This window comes from Cygnus olor, chromosome 8, assembly GCF_009769625.2.
Source record: "Cygnus olor isolate bCygOlo1 chromosome 8, bCygOlo1.pri.v2, whole genome shotgun sequence".
Lineage (NCBI taxonomy): Eukaryota > Metazoa > Chordata > Aves > Anseriformes > Anatidae > Cygnus > Cygnus olor.
The window spans coordinates 13,165,382-13,181,997 of NC_049176.1; the positions used below are offsets into that span (position 1 = coordinate 13,165,382).

The window sequence follows — 16,616 nt, forward strand, 5'->3', positions numbered from 1 at the left end:
TCCAATTTGTGCTCAGAAACTTCAAGCCGCTCAGTTTCTAGAGAGGGGCAGTTCTCAGAGCAGCGTATCCTGCTGCTCCAGTCCTGAGCTCGTAAAATGCTCCAGCCCCGAGCTGCTGGGGTCGGTTTCTCTTCCAGCTGAATGCAGACGAGAGCAGCTCTTACGCCTCCCAGAGCACGTGAATTTTGCTGGTGGACTCTTGAGTTTTGCAGCCCATCCGGATGGGGAGTTGCACGGCTCAGCCAGGAGTTGGGAGTGTGGCAAGGTAACAAAGCCTCCTTCCCCTAGCTCCCCGCAGCCCACACAGGTACTGCGAGACCTCAGGCTGTGTGTGAGCATTTGTCCAGCTCTGTAGGAAATAGTGCTGGTTGTGGGGCCTGAGGCGAGAATTTAATGTCCGCGTCCTTTTTTTATGTGAAGTTGCTGTGTGCGTTAGAGCTGCATTAAACCTGTGATAATAGAGGATTCACCTCTTCCTTACTTCCCTACTTTTTGGGAGGAAAATACTTCTGCAAATACGCTCTGGCTGAAGCGCGTTTCAAAACAGTTCCCTGGGAACGAGAGCAGGGAGCTGCTGAAGAGGCTCCTGTGCCCTGTTGGCAGCGATGCACTGATCAGCCGTGTCTGGCAATGAAACGGGAGCTGCGATCCTCCCTGACTGGTGCTCAGTCTTCGGCGCTTCCAGAGCGCCGCGTGCATTTAGCTCCAAGAGATAGAAACCAACCTCCGCGGTGCAGCCTGCGAGGAGGCCTGCGCTCGGCTGTGATCCCGGCGCTACTTGTCACGGCTGGTGGGAACCTCGCGGCACGCTCCGTGTAGAAGAATGCCTTCCCACGGCCGCCTCTCCGAACGCTCGTTGCGTGCCGCGTGTCTGCGTGGATGCCTTTTGTTCGCACGGTAGTGACGTGATCGTGAGGTACGAAAACGAACGTGGTTGGGCGACGCCTTGCCTCGTACGCCTGTTGAGCGGCTGCAGTGAGTAGCTGAAACGGCAGGAACTCCGCTGGGAGCTTCGTGCTTTCGGAGGTGTGCAGTACCGGGCTGTTGGTCCCGGTGTTGGTGCTCGGGAAGGCATCGGGCTGAGCGCCGCCGAGGCTGTTGCAGTCGGCTCGCGGCAAGCGTGGGCTGGGGGCTGCTCGTGCTGAGCGCTGATGGCCGTGTTCTTCTGTCTGCTGCTCGCGTGCTGTGCAGGGGGTAATTTTGGAGGCAGGGGGGCCGCAGCAAACCCTGCACGTTATCTCTTGAGCTACCGGCGGAGGCCACGGGCAGCAGAGACCTGCCGGAGCTGCAGGTCAGGAAGGAGAGGCTGCGGGACGTCCAGGGACCTACCGGTCGTGATGCTCTGGGCTGTTTTCTGTAATCCTGGGCACGGCTTTCATAACGCAAAAGCTATTAAAAGGAGTTAAATCGTGTTCACTTACTAACGTTTATCGTCCGTGTTTTTTCCGGCCCTTAGCAGAAATAAAGATTTTCGTAAGTCAGTGACTGTGTTATAAAAAACGACACTGGCATAGCCGTGGATTTCTGGAAAGAGAAGCTAATTTTGTGTGCTTTAATCAGGGTGGGTCTCAGACAGCAGAGATAGTGGTGGTGCAGGGAACAGAAGCCTGTTCAGAAAGTCGTGCTGCTGCTTCCCCCTGCTCCCAAAACCTTGTGGGAATGGCCCCAGTCCGGGTGCGCGCCTCTCCCATCCCACGTGGTGCTGTGCTGAATATTCCTGGCGGGTCGGGAGGGAGCGGGGCTTGCTGATCTTTCTCTCTGGACCCCGGGTGTTCCCCAGGAAGCGGTCTGCGAGCGGCTGGGTGGGGTGCAAGGCAGTCCTGAACTTCTGTGCCGTCACACCCCAAAGACTGCTCGTCCAATGGGTGGCATGAAGCTTAAGGGGATATCTGAGCAGATTGTAGAAGCTGTGCTAAACGTTTGGCTGCTGGCTTATTCTCAGCTCAGCTGCAAAACTGACTTGTCAGCCAGCGCAGCAGTTGTGCTCCTGTAAGGATGCTGCTCACAAGAGTGTTTCCTGAGAGTGGTGTTCCTTTGTTGAGACTTCCTTTTAGAGGTATCCCTTAAAGAAAGAAAAGAGATTCGTATCTTAGTGCCAGAAGTATTAAAAGTGCCATTTGTCCATTCAGTCTTTTATCATTGTGCCTTTTTGTAGTTATGATTGGTTTTAATCCCTGGGTAATTCATTCCTATTTTTTCTGTAGTGCGAGCACTGCCGTGGTTAGCTGAAGAGCTCCGCTGTCAGCTCCCACGGAAAGGAAGGTGAACACAGGGAGGGCTTGTGCTTTTCTTCCTTCCCCTCAACCACGAGCAACACCCAGGTAGAGTTTATTTTTTTTCCCATGTCTCCAGTAAAACAGTATTCCAGGTAGCCGGTAGGTTGAGGTGGAAAGTTAACAAACAGTATGGGCGATTTTTCAAAGCAACCTTTAGAAAACTCAGGTGAGCGTACTGGAGCTAGTCTTAATGCTCTCCGCTATTCCTTGCGAGAGCTTTCTCGCTTTCTTTTGTCTTGCTTCTAATAGAGCCTGGACTAGGAGAAAGGGAGTAGATAAGGCTTAAAAAAAATAATAATCCTATTCTTTGTCCCCTTTCTCAGCTCCCTCCTGGCTGAGGTGGGAATAAGGTCACAGAGCAGGGCTCCCTATGGAGAGGGGTTGGATTCAGGTGGTGACTGCCTTGCTTTAGGATCTGCTCGCAGAGTTGGCTTTTTAACTGCAGGGTCACACTGATGCTGAATTAGTTGTCTGCGTGGCTGTGATCTGCAGCTACAGTCTGATAATGCCATTGATCAGAAATTTAGCTGCACCCTGTGCTCAGCTGCCTGTGAGAGTAACAGTAAGCTTTAAACCAGTTAGCACACACAAAAACACCCAGTAGATGTCTGCTGCAGGTGTTCCTTGAGGAAAATCATTGCTAAGTGCATGAAGACTGTGCTTTCAGGGCAAAAGGAGCATTTCACTGGGTGACAGCCTGAGGATCCCTTGCTGCGTCAGGAAGAGCCGACATCCCCAGGACCCGTCGGCTTCAAAGCAAGCAACTCCAGCCCTTCGTGGTCGTTCGGTGAGGTGGCAACGCTGGCAAGCTTGGAACAGTAAGAACTACCTCAAGAAAACCAAAGCTGCCAAAAAAAAATTGTTAACAGTGCATATCTGATGCACATGTAAGTGAAATCTCTACACAATAAATAATTCCGTATAGTACGGTGAAGTCCTGACTCCATCCAGTTGCCGTTTTTAGGCGAAGATGCTTCGGGCTGCTAACTGGAGCTCCTGGCTGAAGCCTAAGAATTGCCAAGTGAAGAAAATGTCAAAGATGGGGTTTATCCACAAGTACCCCAGTATTGTTTTTCAGCTGTACAAATGTTTTTGTGCAGTCCTGAGACTGCCATAAGGCTGTTTCCCTTCAGCAGTTCATGGAGACGCAGTTACTGTCCACAAAGAGTTCAGGGAAGTCGGTTGTTTCTGAAGCATCTTGCAAAAGCCAACCTCTGGCCAAGCTTACCAGCTGCAGACTGTTAGTGCCCAGCGAGGACCTACAAGCTGCTGATAAAGCTCAGTATTTTAGCAAGTGTTGGTGGTTATTCTTAGGGATGGGAGGGAGAATGCTTATTGCACTGAACCTGTCAGCCCTTTTGTGACAGACAGAACCTTTGATGTGCAAACAACTGCAGGTACAAATGCTCTCCTCAGTGCAAGGTGGGGGGGTTTAGACCAGCCCCCTTCTCCCCTACACCTGCCGCAGAATATTGCTGGTGCAGTGCCTGTGCTGGTTGTGTTCTCTGATGCTTTCCCCTGCCCCGATCGACACCAGCATACTTTAAAACAAAACAAAAACCAAAACTCAACCAAAACCAATGCACCAATATTCAGGTACTAAGCCATTATGACTTTTTGTTGAAGTTAACTTTTATTTTGAGGAAACTCGAAGAGAGTAGTTGCTCGGTGTTGCTTTGGAATTCCTTCTGCGTGAGCATTTCCACCTGTTGGCGTGGTTAAACGTTTAATAACAACTTGTGTTAAGTGTATCTGGCTTTCTTGTTGATATCTGATCACAGAAAAGTGACCTTTTCTCCCCCAGATGAAGAATCCCCTATACTCCCTTTGTTGCTCCCTTATCAGTGTGTGTGTGGGGGGGCTGGGATTTGATAAGGGAACTGAAATAGTTGCTGATGCTTCAGGGCTGCCAGGGGAAAACCAAATGGAGTTCCCCTTCAGGCATGGTGGAAAACAGCGTGCTGTGCTCAGTGTTCCTGCGAGGTCGGGAGTTTTCATGGGTTTTGTAGGACTTGTGCCATCACAGATCTTACCCAGCTCCTCCTCACCGTGTAAGAGAAAGGAGTGTGGGGTAAATGAATCTTGGCTCCGGCCGTTCTGCCCCTCGGAAGCAGCGCGCGTGGCAGCGAGGCAGCCCAGGACAGCTGCTCTGAAAACTTGGGCTTCGTTTTGTTTGCTCTCCTGTGCTCGGTGGTGAAGCTGGTTAACAAAACTGTGCTTCCCTCAAACTGCTGCTGCCTCCAATAGTTACAGCATGGTGCGTGCGGGGCTGATTTTTTTAAATTGCGTTGAATTATAATAAAACCAAAGAATTTGTATTGAAAGAAAGATGAGCTGGTTTGGGGCAACAATAAAATGGATTCTTTAATGTAGTGCTACCTGAAGGGTCTGAAGGCAGATGGCAATGAGACGGTTAGAAAGCTTGGTTTATAAATGGCAACATTGGAGTTCATAAGAGAGAAGTGATGGTCTGGGGCATGGATTTAAGTGTGTTGGTGTCTAACTACCTGTTACACAAAGGCACTGCCTAACAGGTGCTTAGGAATTGAACAGAAGGCTTTTGTCTTTGGGCTTCGAGCTAAAACACCGGGCTGCGTGTAACTGAATAGCTAGCACAGCGCATCAAGCTGTACCTTCTGACAAAGACGCCTGAAATATGTTTGAACTATGTTTTGTGTTTTTTGGCTTTGGACTGACAAACTGGTCAGGAAGACGTGGCCTGAAGACAACTGCAGAGGCAAGCCAAGCAGGGAGCTGCTTCAGAATGGTCTTGAGGTGATAAAATGTAAGCTGCACCGAGTTAGCTGACAGGCAACACGTTTTTGCAGCAGAGTGAGTCATTCTAATGCAAATTCAACATGAGCTGGTTCAAGAAAAAATAGGGATAAAAAGATCTTATTGCCAGATGCCTGGTGAGACTTGCAAATGGGGAGCCATTCGTGAACCTCTTGCAGGTATCGGTGGCCACGGTGTGTGCCGGTGCCTGTGGACTCCCAGCAGGCAAAGGTACTTCAGTAAAGTCTCTCAGGGAGCAGGCAATGCATCTTTTCTCTCAAATACTGGTATTTGGCCAGCGAGGCAGAGCAGGTTTGGTACCCGGTGTGTCCTCTCTTGCCCTATCTCAGCCACTGCGGGTGCAGGTGTTTTATTTGGAGGTTATCTTTAGGTGGAAACAAGAAGCAGCATGCAAGTGTGAGACCAGCCTGACTAATCCCTGTGGCCTCGAGGAAGTATTGAAATAACTCCTATGCATTTTATTAAAAATTATAGTGATAATCCCTTTAGCTTGTAGCATGTCGCAAGCTTATGAAATATAAAAGGCAGTTTGCTTTACAGCTGCTGCTGAGATTAGCATTAAAGGTATTTGAGGACTGACTTCCAAAACGGACTGAAAAAAATTTTGGTGGAAGTTCAGGCAAAAATCTCTTTCAGCAGCAGCTCTGGGGAGGGGCTACTCAGCAGTAACAGAAATATCGAAGGCTCAGGCGCCAGCATCTTCCTTCACAGTCGGCCAGGACCAGCCACGCGGGTGGGGCGATGCGTTTGCAGAGCATCTATCAGCAGTGGCACTGACTTGGTGCAAAATAATTCTCCAGGAAACAGCTGGCCAAAACTTTTTTTTATGGGGGGGGGTGGGGAGGAAGCCTTTATAACGGTGCTGTTTGCATTTCTCCATTACAAGGCTGGTAGTCGCAGGTGGTCCCACGCGGGCAGTGCCGGCGGAGCAGCGGCTGGGCAGAGCCCGTTCCTGGGAGGGGAGCGTGGGGCTGGTGGGGGCGGCGCTGGGCGTCCTGCTCTGCAGGAGTCGCGGCTGCCTCAGCTCAAAGGAAGGAAGCCTGCAGAACCGGCGGGTGTTCCTGGGCGAGCCAAGCTGTATTATTGCCTTGGCTGGCTGCTCAGAACAGCAAAAAAGATAGCTGTGCACCTGGCAGGGCCAGCTCTGTCTCGCTGCCGTTCGTAACCTGCGAGCCGAAGCATCGCTGGGCTGCCTCAGCTGGTGAGGCAAGTACAGCTTTCCTTTTTGGCACCGGTGAAGATATTCTTGATGAAAGCCCTCGGAGCATCCCATTGCTTCCTGGGTGGTGCTCTGGTGCCTCGTGGCCAGTTGCTGGAGGTGATCTTGCATTTAATGCAGTCAGAAGGTTTGGTGAAGGGGCCGCCCGGTGCGTGTCTTCCCAGTGAAACACTGGGACTCGTGTGATAACTTCTTAATCCTGATGTGGATCTCGAAACCTTTCCTCGTCTGTGGTGAGGAGGTGGGACCCAGAACAACCTGAGAAACTCCTATTTTTATAGTCACCACCACTTGACATTGGTGAGAGCGCGTGTGCTTGTTTGTGCAGCCTCCCCAGCAGGGGCAAGGAGGGGCTTTCTCCTGGCCCCAGTACTTCCCAAACCTCCATGCTAAACCCAGCACAACTCTCCTCTCCAACTGCATTTCACGTGTGGCAGGGTGAATTTCAGATCCCCGCTTACAGGTAAGCAGGTATTGCTTATGTGGCAGGATGCTGCTACCAGGCAAAGTTTAAAATTCAGTGTCAGGTTCTTTATTTATATATATATAAATATATATATATATATTTTTTTTTCCGGAAGAGACTTAATCTAAGTAGGAGAAGGTGAACTGTTGACTTGTATTATGGTATGAAAGTAGAAGAAATGCTGTTTAGCAACAGTAACTTAAATCCATAATTCAGGGGATAAACTATATGGCATTTTAGGTTGTAGGCAGCCCTTAGAGGAGCTGGCCCCATGTTCTCTACTAACTGGTGCATGAATGTGCTTTAGCATAATTTGATTGTTTTGATCAGTCTATTTCTAATTTACTGTTTTATTGCTTTCTTGCAGGCAGGCAGAAGTCCTGAAGGCTGACATGACAGGTAATTGCCTTTGTTAGATGGTTGATCTAGCTAATAATACTCGATTCCTGTTTGTTTTCTTTTTGTATGTTCCTTATGCTTACCATTCCTAAGAATCCCCTGGGAAGTATGTGGCATTATGTTAAAGGTTTATCCTCTGTATGCAAATAAATATAATCTTAACAACTGTGCCGATCTCTTTGATGTCTAAAATACTTGTATTTTTAAAGTTGACTTTGGGCATGCTAAAAAGCCTTTAGAGACAGAGATCATGACCCTGTTACTCTCTGTTTGGGGATGAGAGTCTCCTGTCTGGACTGCCACAGGATTTGCTGTACTTTGGATTAGCAGTGGGGAAAGGATCTTGCTGGTTTTGAGAGAACTGGGTGATGGAAATGTTGATCCAAACACTACCACGTGCCTTACAAAGTGCAGCCCATGGCTGCTACAAAATGCTACGAGCTGACTTTTAAACTGTGTGTAGTTATGGCAATTGGGAATAGTTTACATTAAGGTATCAACCACGCCGTGCAAGCAGCTTGCACAATGAAGCCCAGCTCCGCCGAGCGTAGCACCTCGGCGTAGCGCATCTCGCGGCTCGGCGTGGGCCCTGCGGGAGCACGGCCTGCCTGCACCCAGCAGGCGCTGTCAGCAGAATGGTTTCCCTGGGGCGATGCTCGTCCCTCGTGCTCCAGCAGCCCCAGCTCAGGTGATTTTACAAGGCATGGGAAACTGGACTGTGTAACTCTGATAGCTCGGGACAGTGTTTGCACTCGCCCTGAAGTGATGAACTGCAGAAGGCTACTGGGGAGTTAGAAAATGGCAAGCATGCAGCTGTACTTCTCCACTGTGTTCTCCTAAACAGCAGCAGCACTGGCTCACAGACTCTCCTATTTAGCTTTACATGATTAAATTTTTTCCACTATTTTTTCAGGTTCCTCTGATTTTTTTTTTTTTTAATTTATCCACTGGCAAGAAGTTCTACAGAATGTTGAGCTGGGGAGAATCATCCCCTTCTGTCTTTTTTTTTTTGAGCTTTCCCACTGCTGACTTTGCTCTTACCTAGTTCTCGTGTTGCAGGAGACCAATGAGTCAATCCCCAATCCCTCTGTAGTTTTTCTGTTTCAAAATTCTGATGAATCTGTGAGGAAGTGTGTGTTTAGCATTGCGTGTCTTACACTGTGCTGTGTTCTTTAATTTGGTAGGTCAGTGAAAAATCAGCTGGAATGACTTTGTAAATTTGAGTATTACAAAAAACTGTCTGTTTTTGTTTTTTCTTGCTCAGATTCAAAGCTGGGTCCAGCGGAAGTCTGGACATCCAGACAGGCTTTACAGGACTTATACCAGAAAATGCTAGTGACTGATTTGGAGTATGCTTTAGATAAAAAAGTGGAGCAGGACCTGTAAGTACCTCAATAAACCTCTGTGTGTGTAATCTGGGCTGATGAGCAGGAAATCCCAAGGCTTACAGAAAGTGATTTGTGTCCTATGAAATAGTTGCCTTATCTCCTTTAACGTGAGAGCTATGCTGAGGGTGAAACATAAGAATACAGTAGATTAAGAGAGTTCAATAGATGAGTATTTTACCTCTGGCAATTAGAGTAGGTTTTGGTGAGCAAGATGCAAGGGAATGAGGGAAGAAACATCAGTCTTCTGTGCTATCAAGGAAGGGCTGAATCTGCAAGTTTCCAGAAAGGAAGAAGATTGCCTACTGCGGTCTCCAGGAGCTTTGATCAAGACATAGCAGAGGCTAAATAGCTGTCAGAGCCCCTTGCTGTGAGCTCTCTGAGGTGTATTTGGGCAGAAGGGGAAGGAAGAGGGAGGAGCATCAAGAGAGGACCTTACCAGACACTCATGAGAGGCACTTTATGGATTCGGGGAAGATTGTGCTATGTTTTCTCCATGCTCCGAGTCCGGTCCTTGTTGCTTAAGAGGCAGACGTAGGCTGTAACAGGTAGCTGAGAGAGGCCTGTGGTTCTTCCAGGGCTCTGAGGGAAGCACGGTGAGTAGACTGTCAAAAATTGTCATGTCCATGCCTATAGCTGCTGCGTGATTTCTAGCTCAGATTTCTACACCTCACGTTCTGTTTTAAGAGGGGAGAGCTGTGCTCCCTAAAACAAAGCAATTACAAGCAAATATTTATGGTGTTGCAGTGTTAGCTATACAGTATCAGGATTGGTTTCTGTAGTAATGAGAGGTGGGAAAAGGTAATTCTTCCATATTTAACGTTATTTCTCATCTGAATGATGTCTGAATTTGAATACACTCCATTTTCGTGTTTGATGCTATGTGATTAAACAGTTCTTTCCTGTTTCTTACGATATATGCATAAAACACTTGCAAAACAACAAGGAAAACTATTATTTTGTTTTCAGTTGGAATCATGCCTTTAAAAATCAGATCACAACGCTACAGGGTCAGGCGAAAAATAGAGCAAATCCAAATCGGAGCGAAGTTCAGGCGAACCTTTCTCTGTTCTTAGAGGCAGCTAGTGGCTTCTACACACAGGTGAGTTGCAAAAAATCTGTTGGTTGTGGTACATTCGTGTAGTCTGTAGGCAAGCATGCTTCAGCCTATGCTGAAGTGCCCGTGGGTCCTTCACAAAGCTTTGACTGTCCTCTGTCGGTCTCCCGTGCTGCTCCAGCAACTGCTAGTTCCAAAATGTGGATGCACTGTGAGGATTTGTGTGATGGTGTAATGCGTTGTGCTTTGTTCTGTGTCCCTTCCTTGTAACACACCAGTGGTGAGCATTGAGTTCATGTTTTCCAAGAGCTATCTACAATAAATACAGCTTTTTCTTTTTTCTTTTGAATTATATTGCTACCTAACTTAATGCCTTCCACAGTTGTGGATTTAAGTAGGGTGGTTATCCCCGAGAATATTGCTTTGCATTTAACAGCATGTAATGTCTTGCTGTTCTTCTGATCAGGGCTTCTAAGCTTACAAGCACATCTTCAGTCTCAATTTTGTTTTTATCAAAAATAATTTGGAAGTGCAAATTTCAAATATAGGAGCTCTTCTTCCCATTATGCAAAGATGTATTGATGAGTGCTCTTGAGCTAAGTACTTTCTGTGAGTTTTCAGTTCCCTTCAAAATTGTGTTCATGTACTTACTCATTACTGCTGTCTCTTTGCCTGTAGTCTTTCCAATGCTCGATTTCAGTTTGCACTGGCTTTAGGTTACAACGTGCGCAATAAGTCGTTCTTTCTTCATCAGTTCTGAGTTTGATTCTGAACATGTACAAGTCAACAGTATTTTTTTTAGAATCTGTGACTTTTTTTCTTTTTTTTCCCTTGGGCATTGCTTTTTGGAATGCTTCTTATTCAAAGCAGCCAGTTTGACAGTCTGTGGTGTGACTGCCAAGGGTTTTCTGCCATCTACACCATTTGTCTTGCAAAAGTCTTTCTTCCCTGCAGTTTTTCAGGAAACTTTGCTCTTGTGCGTGACACCACAGACTGGGTTGTCTTTCTCCATTTGTGATGTTAATCGTTCCGTTTTTAGTCTAAAGACTTTCCTCAGCCATGATACCTGCTCCCCAACAGCGAGGCCTTTGTAAATGACAGTTTTGAAAGAGAGCATGAATTCTCGTGATTCAGCGTGTTGGAAGATGTCAAGTTTCTCTTTTATCCCACTTTCATCTGTGACGTTCCTCTTGCCTGGAGATTTTTATCTACTGTATAAAAGATGGAGTAGAAGGGGAAGGAGATCTAACACAAATCTTTTTTTGCAGCAAACAAGAACCCTGCATTGAATCTTTAGCTGTTGGCAGTGCACATCTCTGCCCTGGGCTTTCTGAGTGCGTTTATCTGGAAGTGGGACTCTGCCACAGTGCTATTTTATTTGGAGATTGAGTATGTTCCCAGCGGCAAAAGTCTGTCAATTTTTACTTGGATTTTTAACCCTGTAACACAGTAGAACAAACTCTTTTCATTTCTAGACTGGAGTCCATTAGGAAGAATTTCAAAAGTGCTAATTAGAATGGCAAAGTTCAGCTTTTTCTTGAATCAGCTTTCGAGATATTTGATTAAGTAGCTGCTGCCTAGTTCTCTGAGCCTCAGCGTTAGCTTCACACAAATAATTACTGATTTGGCAGCCCATCCAGTGGGACAACTCAGTCACTTTTGCCTTGTATGGCCTATAAACTGGGTTTTGTTCACACTTCTCCCTAAAGCTGAAGTCAGGGTAGTGCTATTTCTTATGTTGGACCAAACTTCTTCAGAAGAACGGCGTTCCTTTCTGTTATTTCCAGAGAATGGTGTCTCTTCATGTAGGTATAAAGACTGTTTTTCCCTGAAGAGTGACCTATTTTAAAAATACACGCAAGATTTTGAGACCTCTGATAATCAGTCTCCCCTGATGCTTGGTAATTTGAATACTGTGGGGATTGAAATGCCTACTGATTTGAGATGCACAGCTTCAGTAAAAAATATCTTCAGGGTTCTGGGAAGAATAAAGCAATATAAAAAGCAATATAAAAAGCAATATGAAGCTCCATGTCTTCCATATAGATAATGTAATTCGTAAGTCTCTCTTTCAGTAACATAGGCTTGTTCACTTCAAATATGTTTAACTAATCAATGCGTCTGAGTGATCTGTGCTGGTTTTGTCTGTTGTTTCAATGCTTTTCTGATTACTGTCTCTAACTGCTACTAAACTAGACCCGCTTTTCTAGTTATTACAGGAATTGTGCACAGTTTTTAATGTAGACTTGCCATGTCGCGTGAAGTCTTCCCAGCTGGGAATCATTAGCAATAAACAGATGCACACCAGCGCCATAGTGAAGCCGCAGTCCAGTTCCTGCTCTTACATCTGCCAGCACTGCCTTGTCCACCTTGGAGATATTGGTGAGTTTCTGAAGCAAAAGGAGGTGGGGCATTGAGTTCTACCTCAGTGTTCTTCCTTCACAAGAAAGAATCTGTACGTTCCCTGTGCAACTGCTAGACCAAGCGTGCTCCAAATTAGCAGCTGATGATGTATTTGGTTGCTGCAGGGGGGAAAGTCTGGAAAGCAATGCTGTTAGACTTTTCTGATGTGTTGCACAGTAACGCGTGGAGACAGTTAAGGGTAGCTTTCTAGCGATTTGCTAGAATCTTGTGTTCTAGCATACTAATCATGTAGTCACGTTATAGCTGGTAGGCACAGTGAAATGTTGAAACCAGTAACTATTACAAAAACTTGTTGCAGCAGGCTAGCATACTTCTCCATTTCAGAACAATACTTTTAAATCTCTTGTATGCAAAGAAGATAGTTAAATCCAGCCTTTTATAAATGAGAATTCGATTTTTACATTAATTTCAACAGGCTTATTTCTTTAGAGTAGAGCTGTGTGTTGTAGGAAGTTCTGTTTTTGCAGTAATCTCCAATTATTTATGTAGTAACCTAAAAGTAAATCTAGTTGTTGATTGTGCGGAGAAGTAGGAAAAAATATTTGAAGCTCTCTGGTTGTGTTGCTGCTGGCACAGCAACTTTCTAAATAAAAAATGGTGAGCCATGACAAGAGGAAAGGCCTGAGGAAAAATGATCACCTTAAAATTCTACCTGTTGAATCTTTGTGTTCCTCAGTCTTATCGTATGTTCTTATGCTTATTTCTAAAATGATAGCAAAATGCTCTTCAGGTAAAACTGGGTTGTATTAAAGTAATTTGCAGGAAAGTAATTGCAGGAAAGTTGCTTTTTTTGGTCTCAATTTTTGTTGTGTTGTTGTTGTTTTTAGCTCGATATAGGAATCAGACCAGCCAGGCAGAGTCTTACTACAGACACGCAGCTCAGCTTGTCCCTTCTAATGGTAAGTCTGGGATACCATTTAGGTTTATAATTCAAAAGGAAGATTTGGAGTATCTGCTTCTCGTATGTGGTGATTGGAAACTTGAGAGGTTGTATAAGCCCTTCCCCTAATATCCAAAGCAGTTGAGTAACAAAGCCCGATCCACCAGGAAATAATTTAAATAATAGCTGTTTGTCTGATCTGTGTGAATTTTCTCCTTTATTGAGTATTTAATAACAAAGAAGGTAATGTGCAGCTTCACTCCAAGACTTCTACTGCTATGTTACACTGTTCAACACGTATGTTCTGTAAGGGACAATTAATGAATACTTGTCCACCAGTGGCATTCTTTTCTTTCATTACCTGTTCACATTCCCATTTGTAAAGCTGGGGAGCTAAAATTGGACTTCTCAAGTTACTCATGCAAATTAAGAGCTTCATTAGTTTGGGAATGGAACTTCTTAGTTATTGGGTTATGGTGGCCTGAAACTTAGGGATGGTGTGAAGGATGAATTGTTTTTGAGCCAGGCTGCTGAAACTAGTAGTTCAGTTTTTTTTAGCAATGTTTTAACCAAACAGTTCTCCATGTTCTAACTAGCAAAAATTTTACACCATAGGTGGAAAAAAAACAACTCTTGATTTGCCTCAAGAGGTAAAATTGGATTAGATCTTTTCCAGATAGGGGATGATAAATACGTTCATGGAAAAAGCCTCGTTTGAAAGTATCTTGTTTAGACAAAAGTCTAGTGGTGTGATTGTTGCCTTGTTTTAAATGATATGCTAAAAAAAAGAAATCTGTATCACAAGTTTCAAAGTTTTTTCTTTTGAGTGGTACTGATAATGAGGCTGGAGTGAAAGGGTCAGCAGATGAATCTAAATGTTGCCTACTAAAGATTTTATGGCTTTGTGTTCCCTTTTAAAGTGAGCAGACTTCAGCTCAAACCTAGCACATTTCACTCAGTAACAGCTTGTTGGAAGACAACTTTCCTTTTCTCTCCTTTAGGTCAGCCTTATAATCAGTTGGCTATTCTAGCCTCATCCAAAGGAGACCACTTGACCACAATTTTCTACTACTGCAGAAGTATTGCTGTGAAGTTTCCTTTCCCAGCTGCCTCCACTAACCTACAAAAAGCACTTTCTAAAGCACTGGAAAGGTAAGACTAAGCGTGAGATATTCCTACTCAGATAGGACAGAGGAGATTGCCTCTAAATGTAACTCCCTTGCCAGAAGTTGTTTTTATTGTTGTTTTATTTGGAAGTGGAGACTGAGCACAAGTTCCTTAACCCCCTTCTTCATCAGAGTATCCTTATACATGTTTAGAACAAAGAATAATTTGTCTGGGATGCACTTGAGTGTGAATAGTGAGTGCAGGAAAAAGCATATTGTGCCAATATGAAAGAGCAGTCTTGCATGGGCATTCCTCCTTTCTTGAACTTCACAGAGAGAGTTTATAATGTTATGTGCAGTTGTGTCTAATTCCAAAGACTAAAGCCGGGTCCTTATTTTCTGAATGTAGTCGTGATGAGGTGAAGACGCGATGGAGTGTGTCTGACTTCATCAAGGCATTTATTAAATTCCATGGCCATGTGTACCTGAGTAAGAGTTTGGAGAAGCTGAGCCCTCTTCGAGAGAAGCTGGAAGAACAGTTCAAGGTTAGTTCTAACAATGTTTTAATTAGCATATTGAAGAGAATGTTTTTAGCAGCAGAGTTCTGAAATTACAGTCCAGTGATAACTTTTTCACATGCTGAAATATGGGAAACTCAAGTAGTCAGTTAGGGAAGGTTTGTATCACAGCTAATAATAGATAGTTCTGTTGACTTCTGCAAATAGTGGGATTTCTTCCCTTTTGACATGTGGCACGTTGTTGGTGGAGATACAGGAGAAATCAACGACCACAACTGGTTCTTTACTTTTAAACCTGGATGATTCCTGGATGCCTGTGAAAAGCCCTCAATTCATCTGTAAAGTCTCGGCTTAGTTGCCTGAAGACTTTTGAGTGCTTCATTTCTGGATGGTGTTCCATCACTCCCACTGGTTATTAGACTGCTTTTAATCTTCCTCAGACAACTTGCCTCTCCTACCAGTGGTTTGCCTCTAAAAGCAGTGTACTAGTACAACCATAATTTGTGTGTAGACTAGAACTATTCAGAACATGTTTCCTCTGGAAAATCCAGGAGTATCCATTAATTATGCAGCCAGCTCATTAAGCTGGACAATATAGCAAAGACTGCAACAAAGGGAACTTCTTAAGGTATTTATACGAGGTAGTACAATTTCAAAGTGGACATAATATTAACTGTTAGTCGCCTCCTGGAAACAGCTTCAGCTTCTTCAACGTCATCATTTGTGGAGAATGAGCAGATATTATGGAAAGGTTCGACAGAGCAAATAGAGTATATGCTTTTACAAGTTAAGAAAGAGGGAGCAGATTTTAGCAATGTAAGGAAATACAAATAGTCTTTACAGTGTCAATTTACATTGATTTTTTGCATTTAATTGGGCTGCTAGAGCTAGGTCCAAACAGTCATTGAAATAAAAACAAAGAAACGGGAACTTGTTGTGAATTGTATGAGCTTTGAATGTGAACTGCTTGAATGCTGGGAATTTTCCTAAATTAAATAATTGTATCTCTTTGTGCGTGGTGTTGGCTGTTGAGCAAGTACTACTTTTTCCATAATGCCTATAATCAATAATTATGAGCATTGCTCAGGCATGTGGAATAGCCTTTTTTTTTTTTAACTGATCCACAGTGTTAAAATAGAACTAATTGAGACCTGCTTTGTTGCTTAGATTACTTTATTTACGTTGTGCAACATAGGGCTTAATTTACTAGAGAGCAACTCTTCTGACTTAGATGTGTTGAATGTGGATGTGAAATTGCCTGTGTGGTGGATAACCACTTCAGCTGCGTGGCTGATGGTAACTTGGAATGAGGAGACAGGTCCTAGGTAGGAGCGTTCAGCCAGGCCCCCAGCTCTGCTCCTGGCGGCACAGGCAGTTGTTGACTGCTGCGTGCTTCATGCCTGTACCTGAAAATCAAGGTTGAAAAGGAAGCGCAGACCTTTTCCTGATGCTTACGCTGGTTGGTCAATTTGCCTGCCTGCCTGTGTATCTGAACAGAATGCACTGGTTGTGGTTTAGGATATCTTTTTTTTTTTCCTGCTTTGAGAAAGGTGTCTCACAATGTAGCTGCTAAAGCGCATCAGTAAATAGCTTGTGCTATTTCAGTTAACCACAGCACTCCATGACCCGTGAAGTTAGATGTGGAATTAGTCTTTAATATATAACCACAGCGTAGTTAAATTTTTCCTGGGCTGATTTTTTTCTTTTGAAATGTCGCCCTATCTCTGCTTTTTCTTGGAAAGGCTGAAAACCACAGTGGACATGCATGCCCTTGCAATTCCTGCAGTTGCATTGCAATGCTGTAATTGCACATTAAAGGCACGCATTCTCTGAGAGAGAGCCATTCCCAAGGGAGTGGTGATTTGTTGTGTGTATGACTTGGTGTACCAGCAAAAACCTTGGGTTTAACAGCAGGCATCTGCCTGTGTCCTGCTGGGAAAGCTGAGTGCTGAGCTATTAGGGATGACCTGAAAGCAATCTAGAACGAGTGTTGCCTCGAGGGCGGGAACATTAATCAAGCAGTGCAGTAGAGGCTACTAATCCTTTTAAGGGTGTGCTTTGCGATATAAAAATACATGCTCCGTATGTAT

General features: G+C 44.8%; 1 protein-coding gene across 7 annotated transcripts in view; it reads left to right on the forward strand.

Moving 5' to 3' along the window:
* SMG7 (SMG7 nonsense mediated mRNA decay factor) overlaps nucleotides 1-16,616 on the forward strand; it is a 51,504-nt gene that overhangs the window by 9,923 nt on the left and 24,965 nt on the right. For 6 of the 7 annotated variants that reach the window (XM_040564757.1, XM_040564758.1, XM_040564763.1 and 3 more), the window contains exons 2-8: nucleotides 7,125-7,156; nucleotides 8,421-8,538; nucleotides 9,511-9,643; nucleotides 11,809-11,980; nucleotides 12,850-12,921; nucleotides 13,904-14,054; nucleotides 14,418-14,553. In XM_040564757.1, coding sequence (XP_040420691.1) covers nucleotides 7,125-7,156; nucleotides 8,421-8,538; nucleotides 9,511-9,643; nucleotides 11,809-11,980; nucleotides 12,850-12,921; nucleotides 13,904-14,054; nucleotides 14,418-14,553 — 814 coding nt within the window. Of the gene's footprint in view, nucleotides 1-2,204; nucleotides 2,322-7,124; nucleotides 7,157-8,420; nucleotides 8,539-9,510; nucleotides 9,644-11,808; nucleotides 11,981-12,849; nucleotides 12,922-13,903; nucleotides 14,055-14,417; nucleotides 14,554-16,616 lie in introns of all 7 variants that reach the window. The other variant, XM_040564760.1, reaches the window with a different exon arrangement.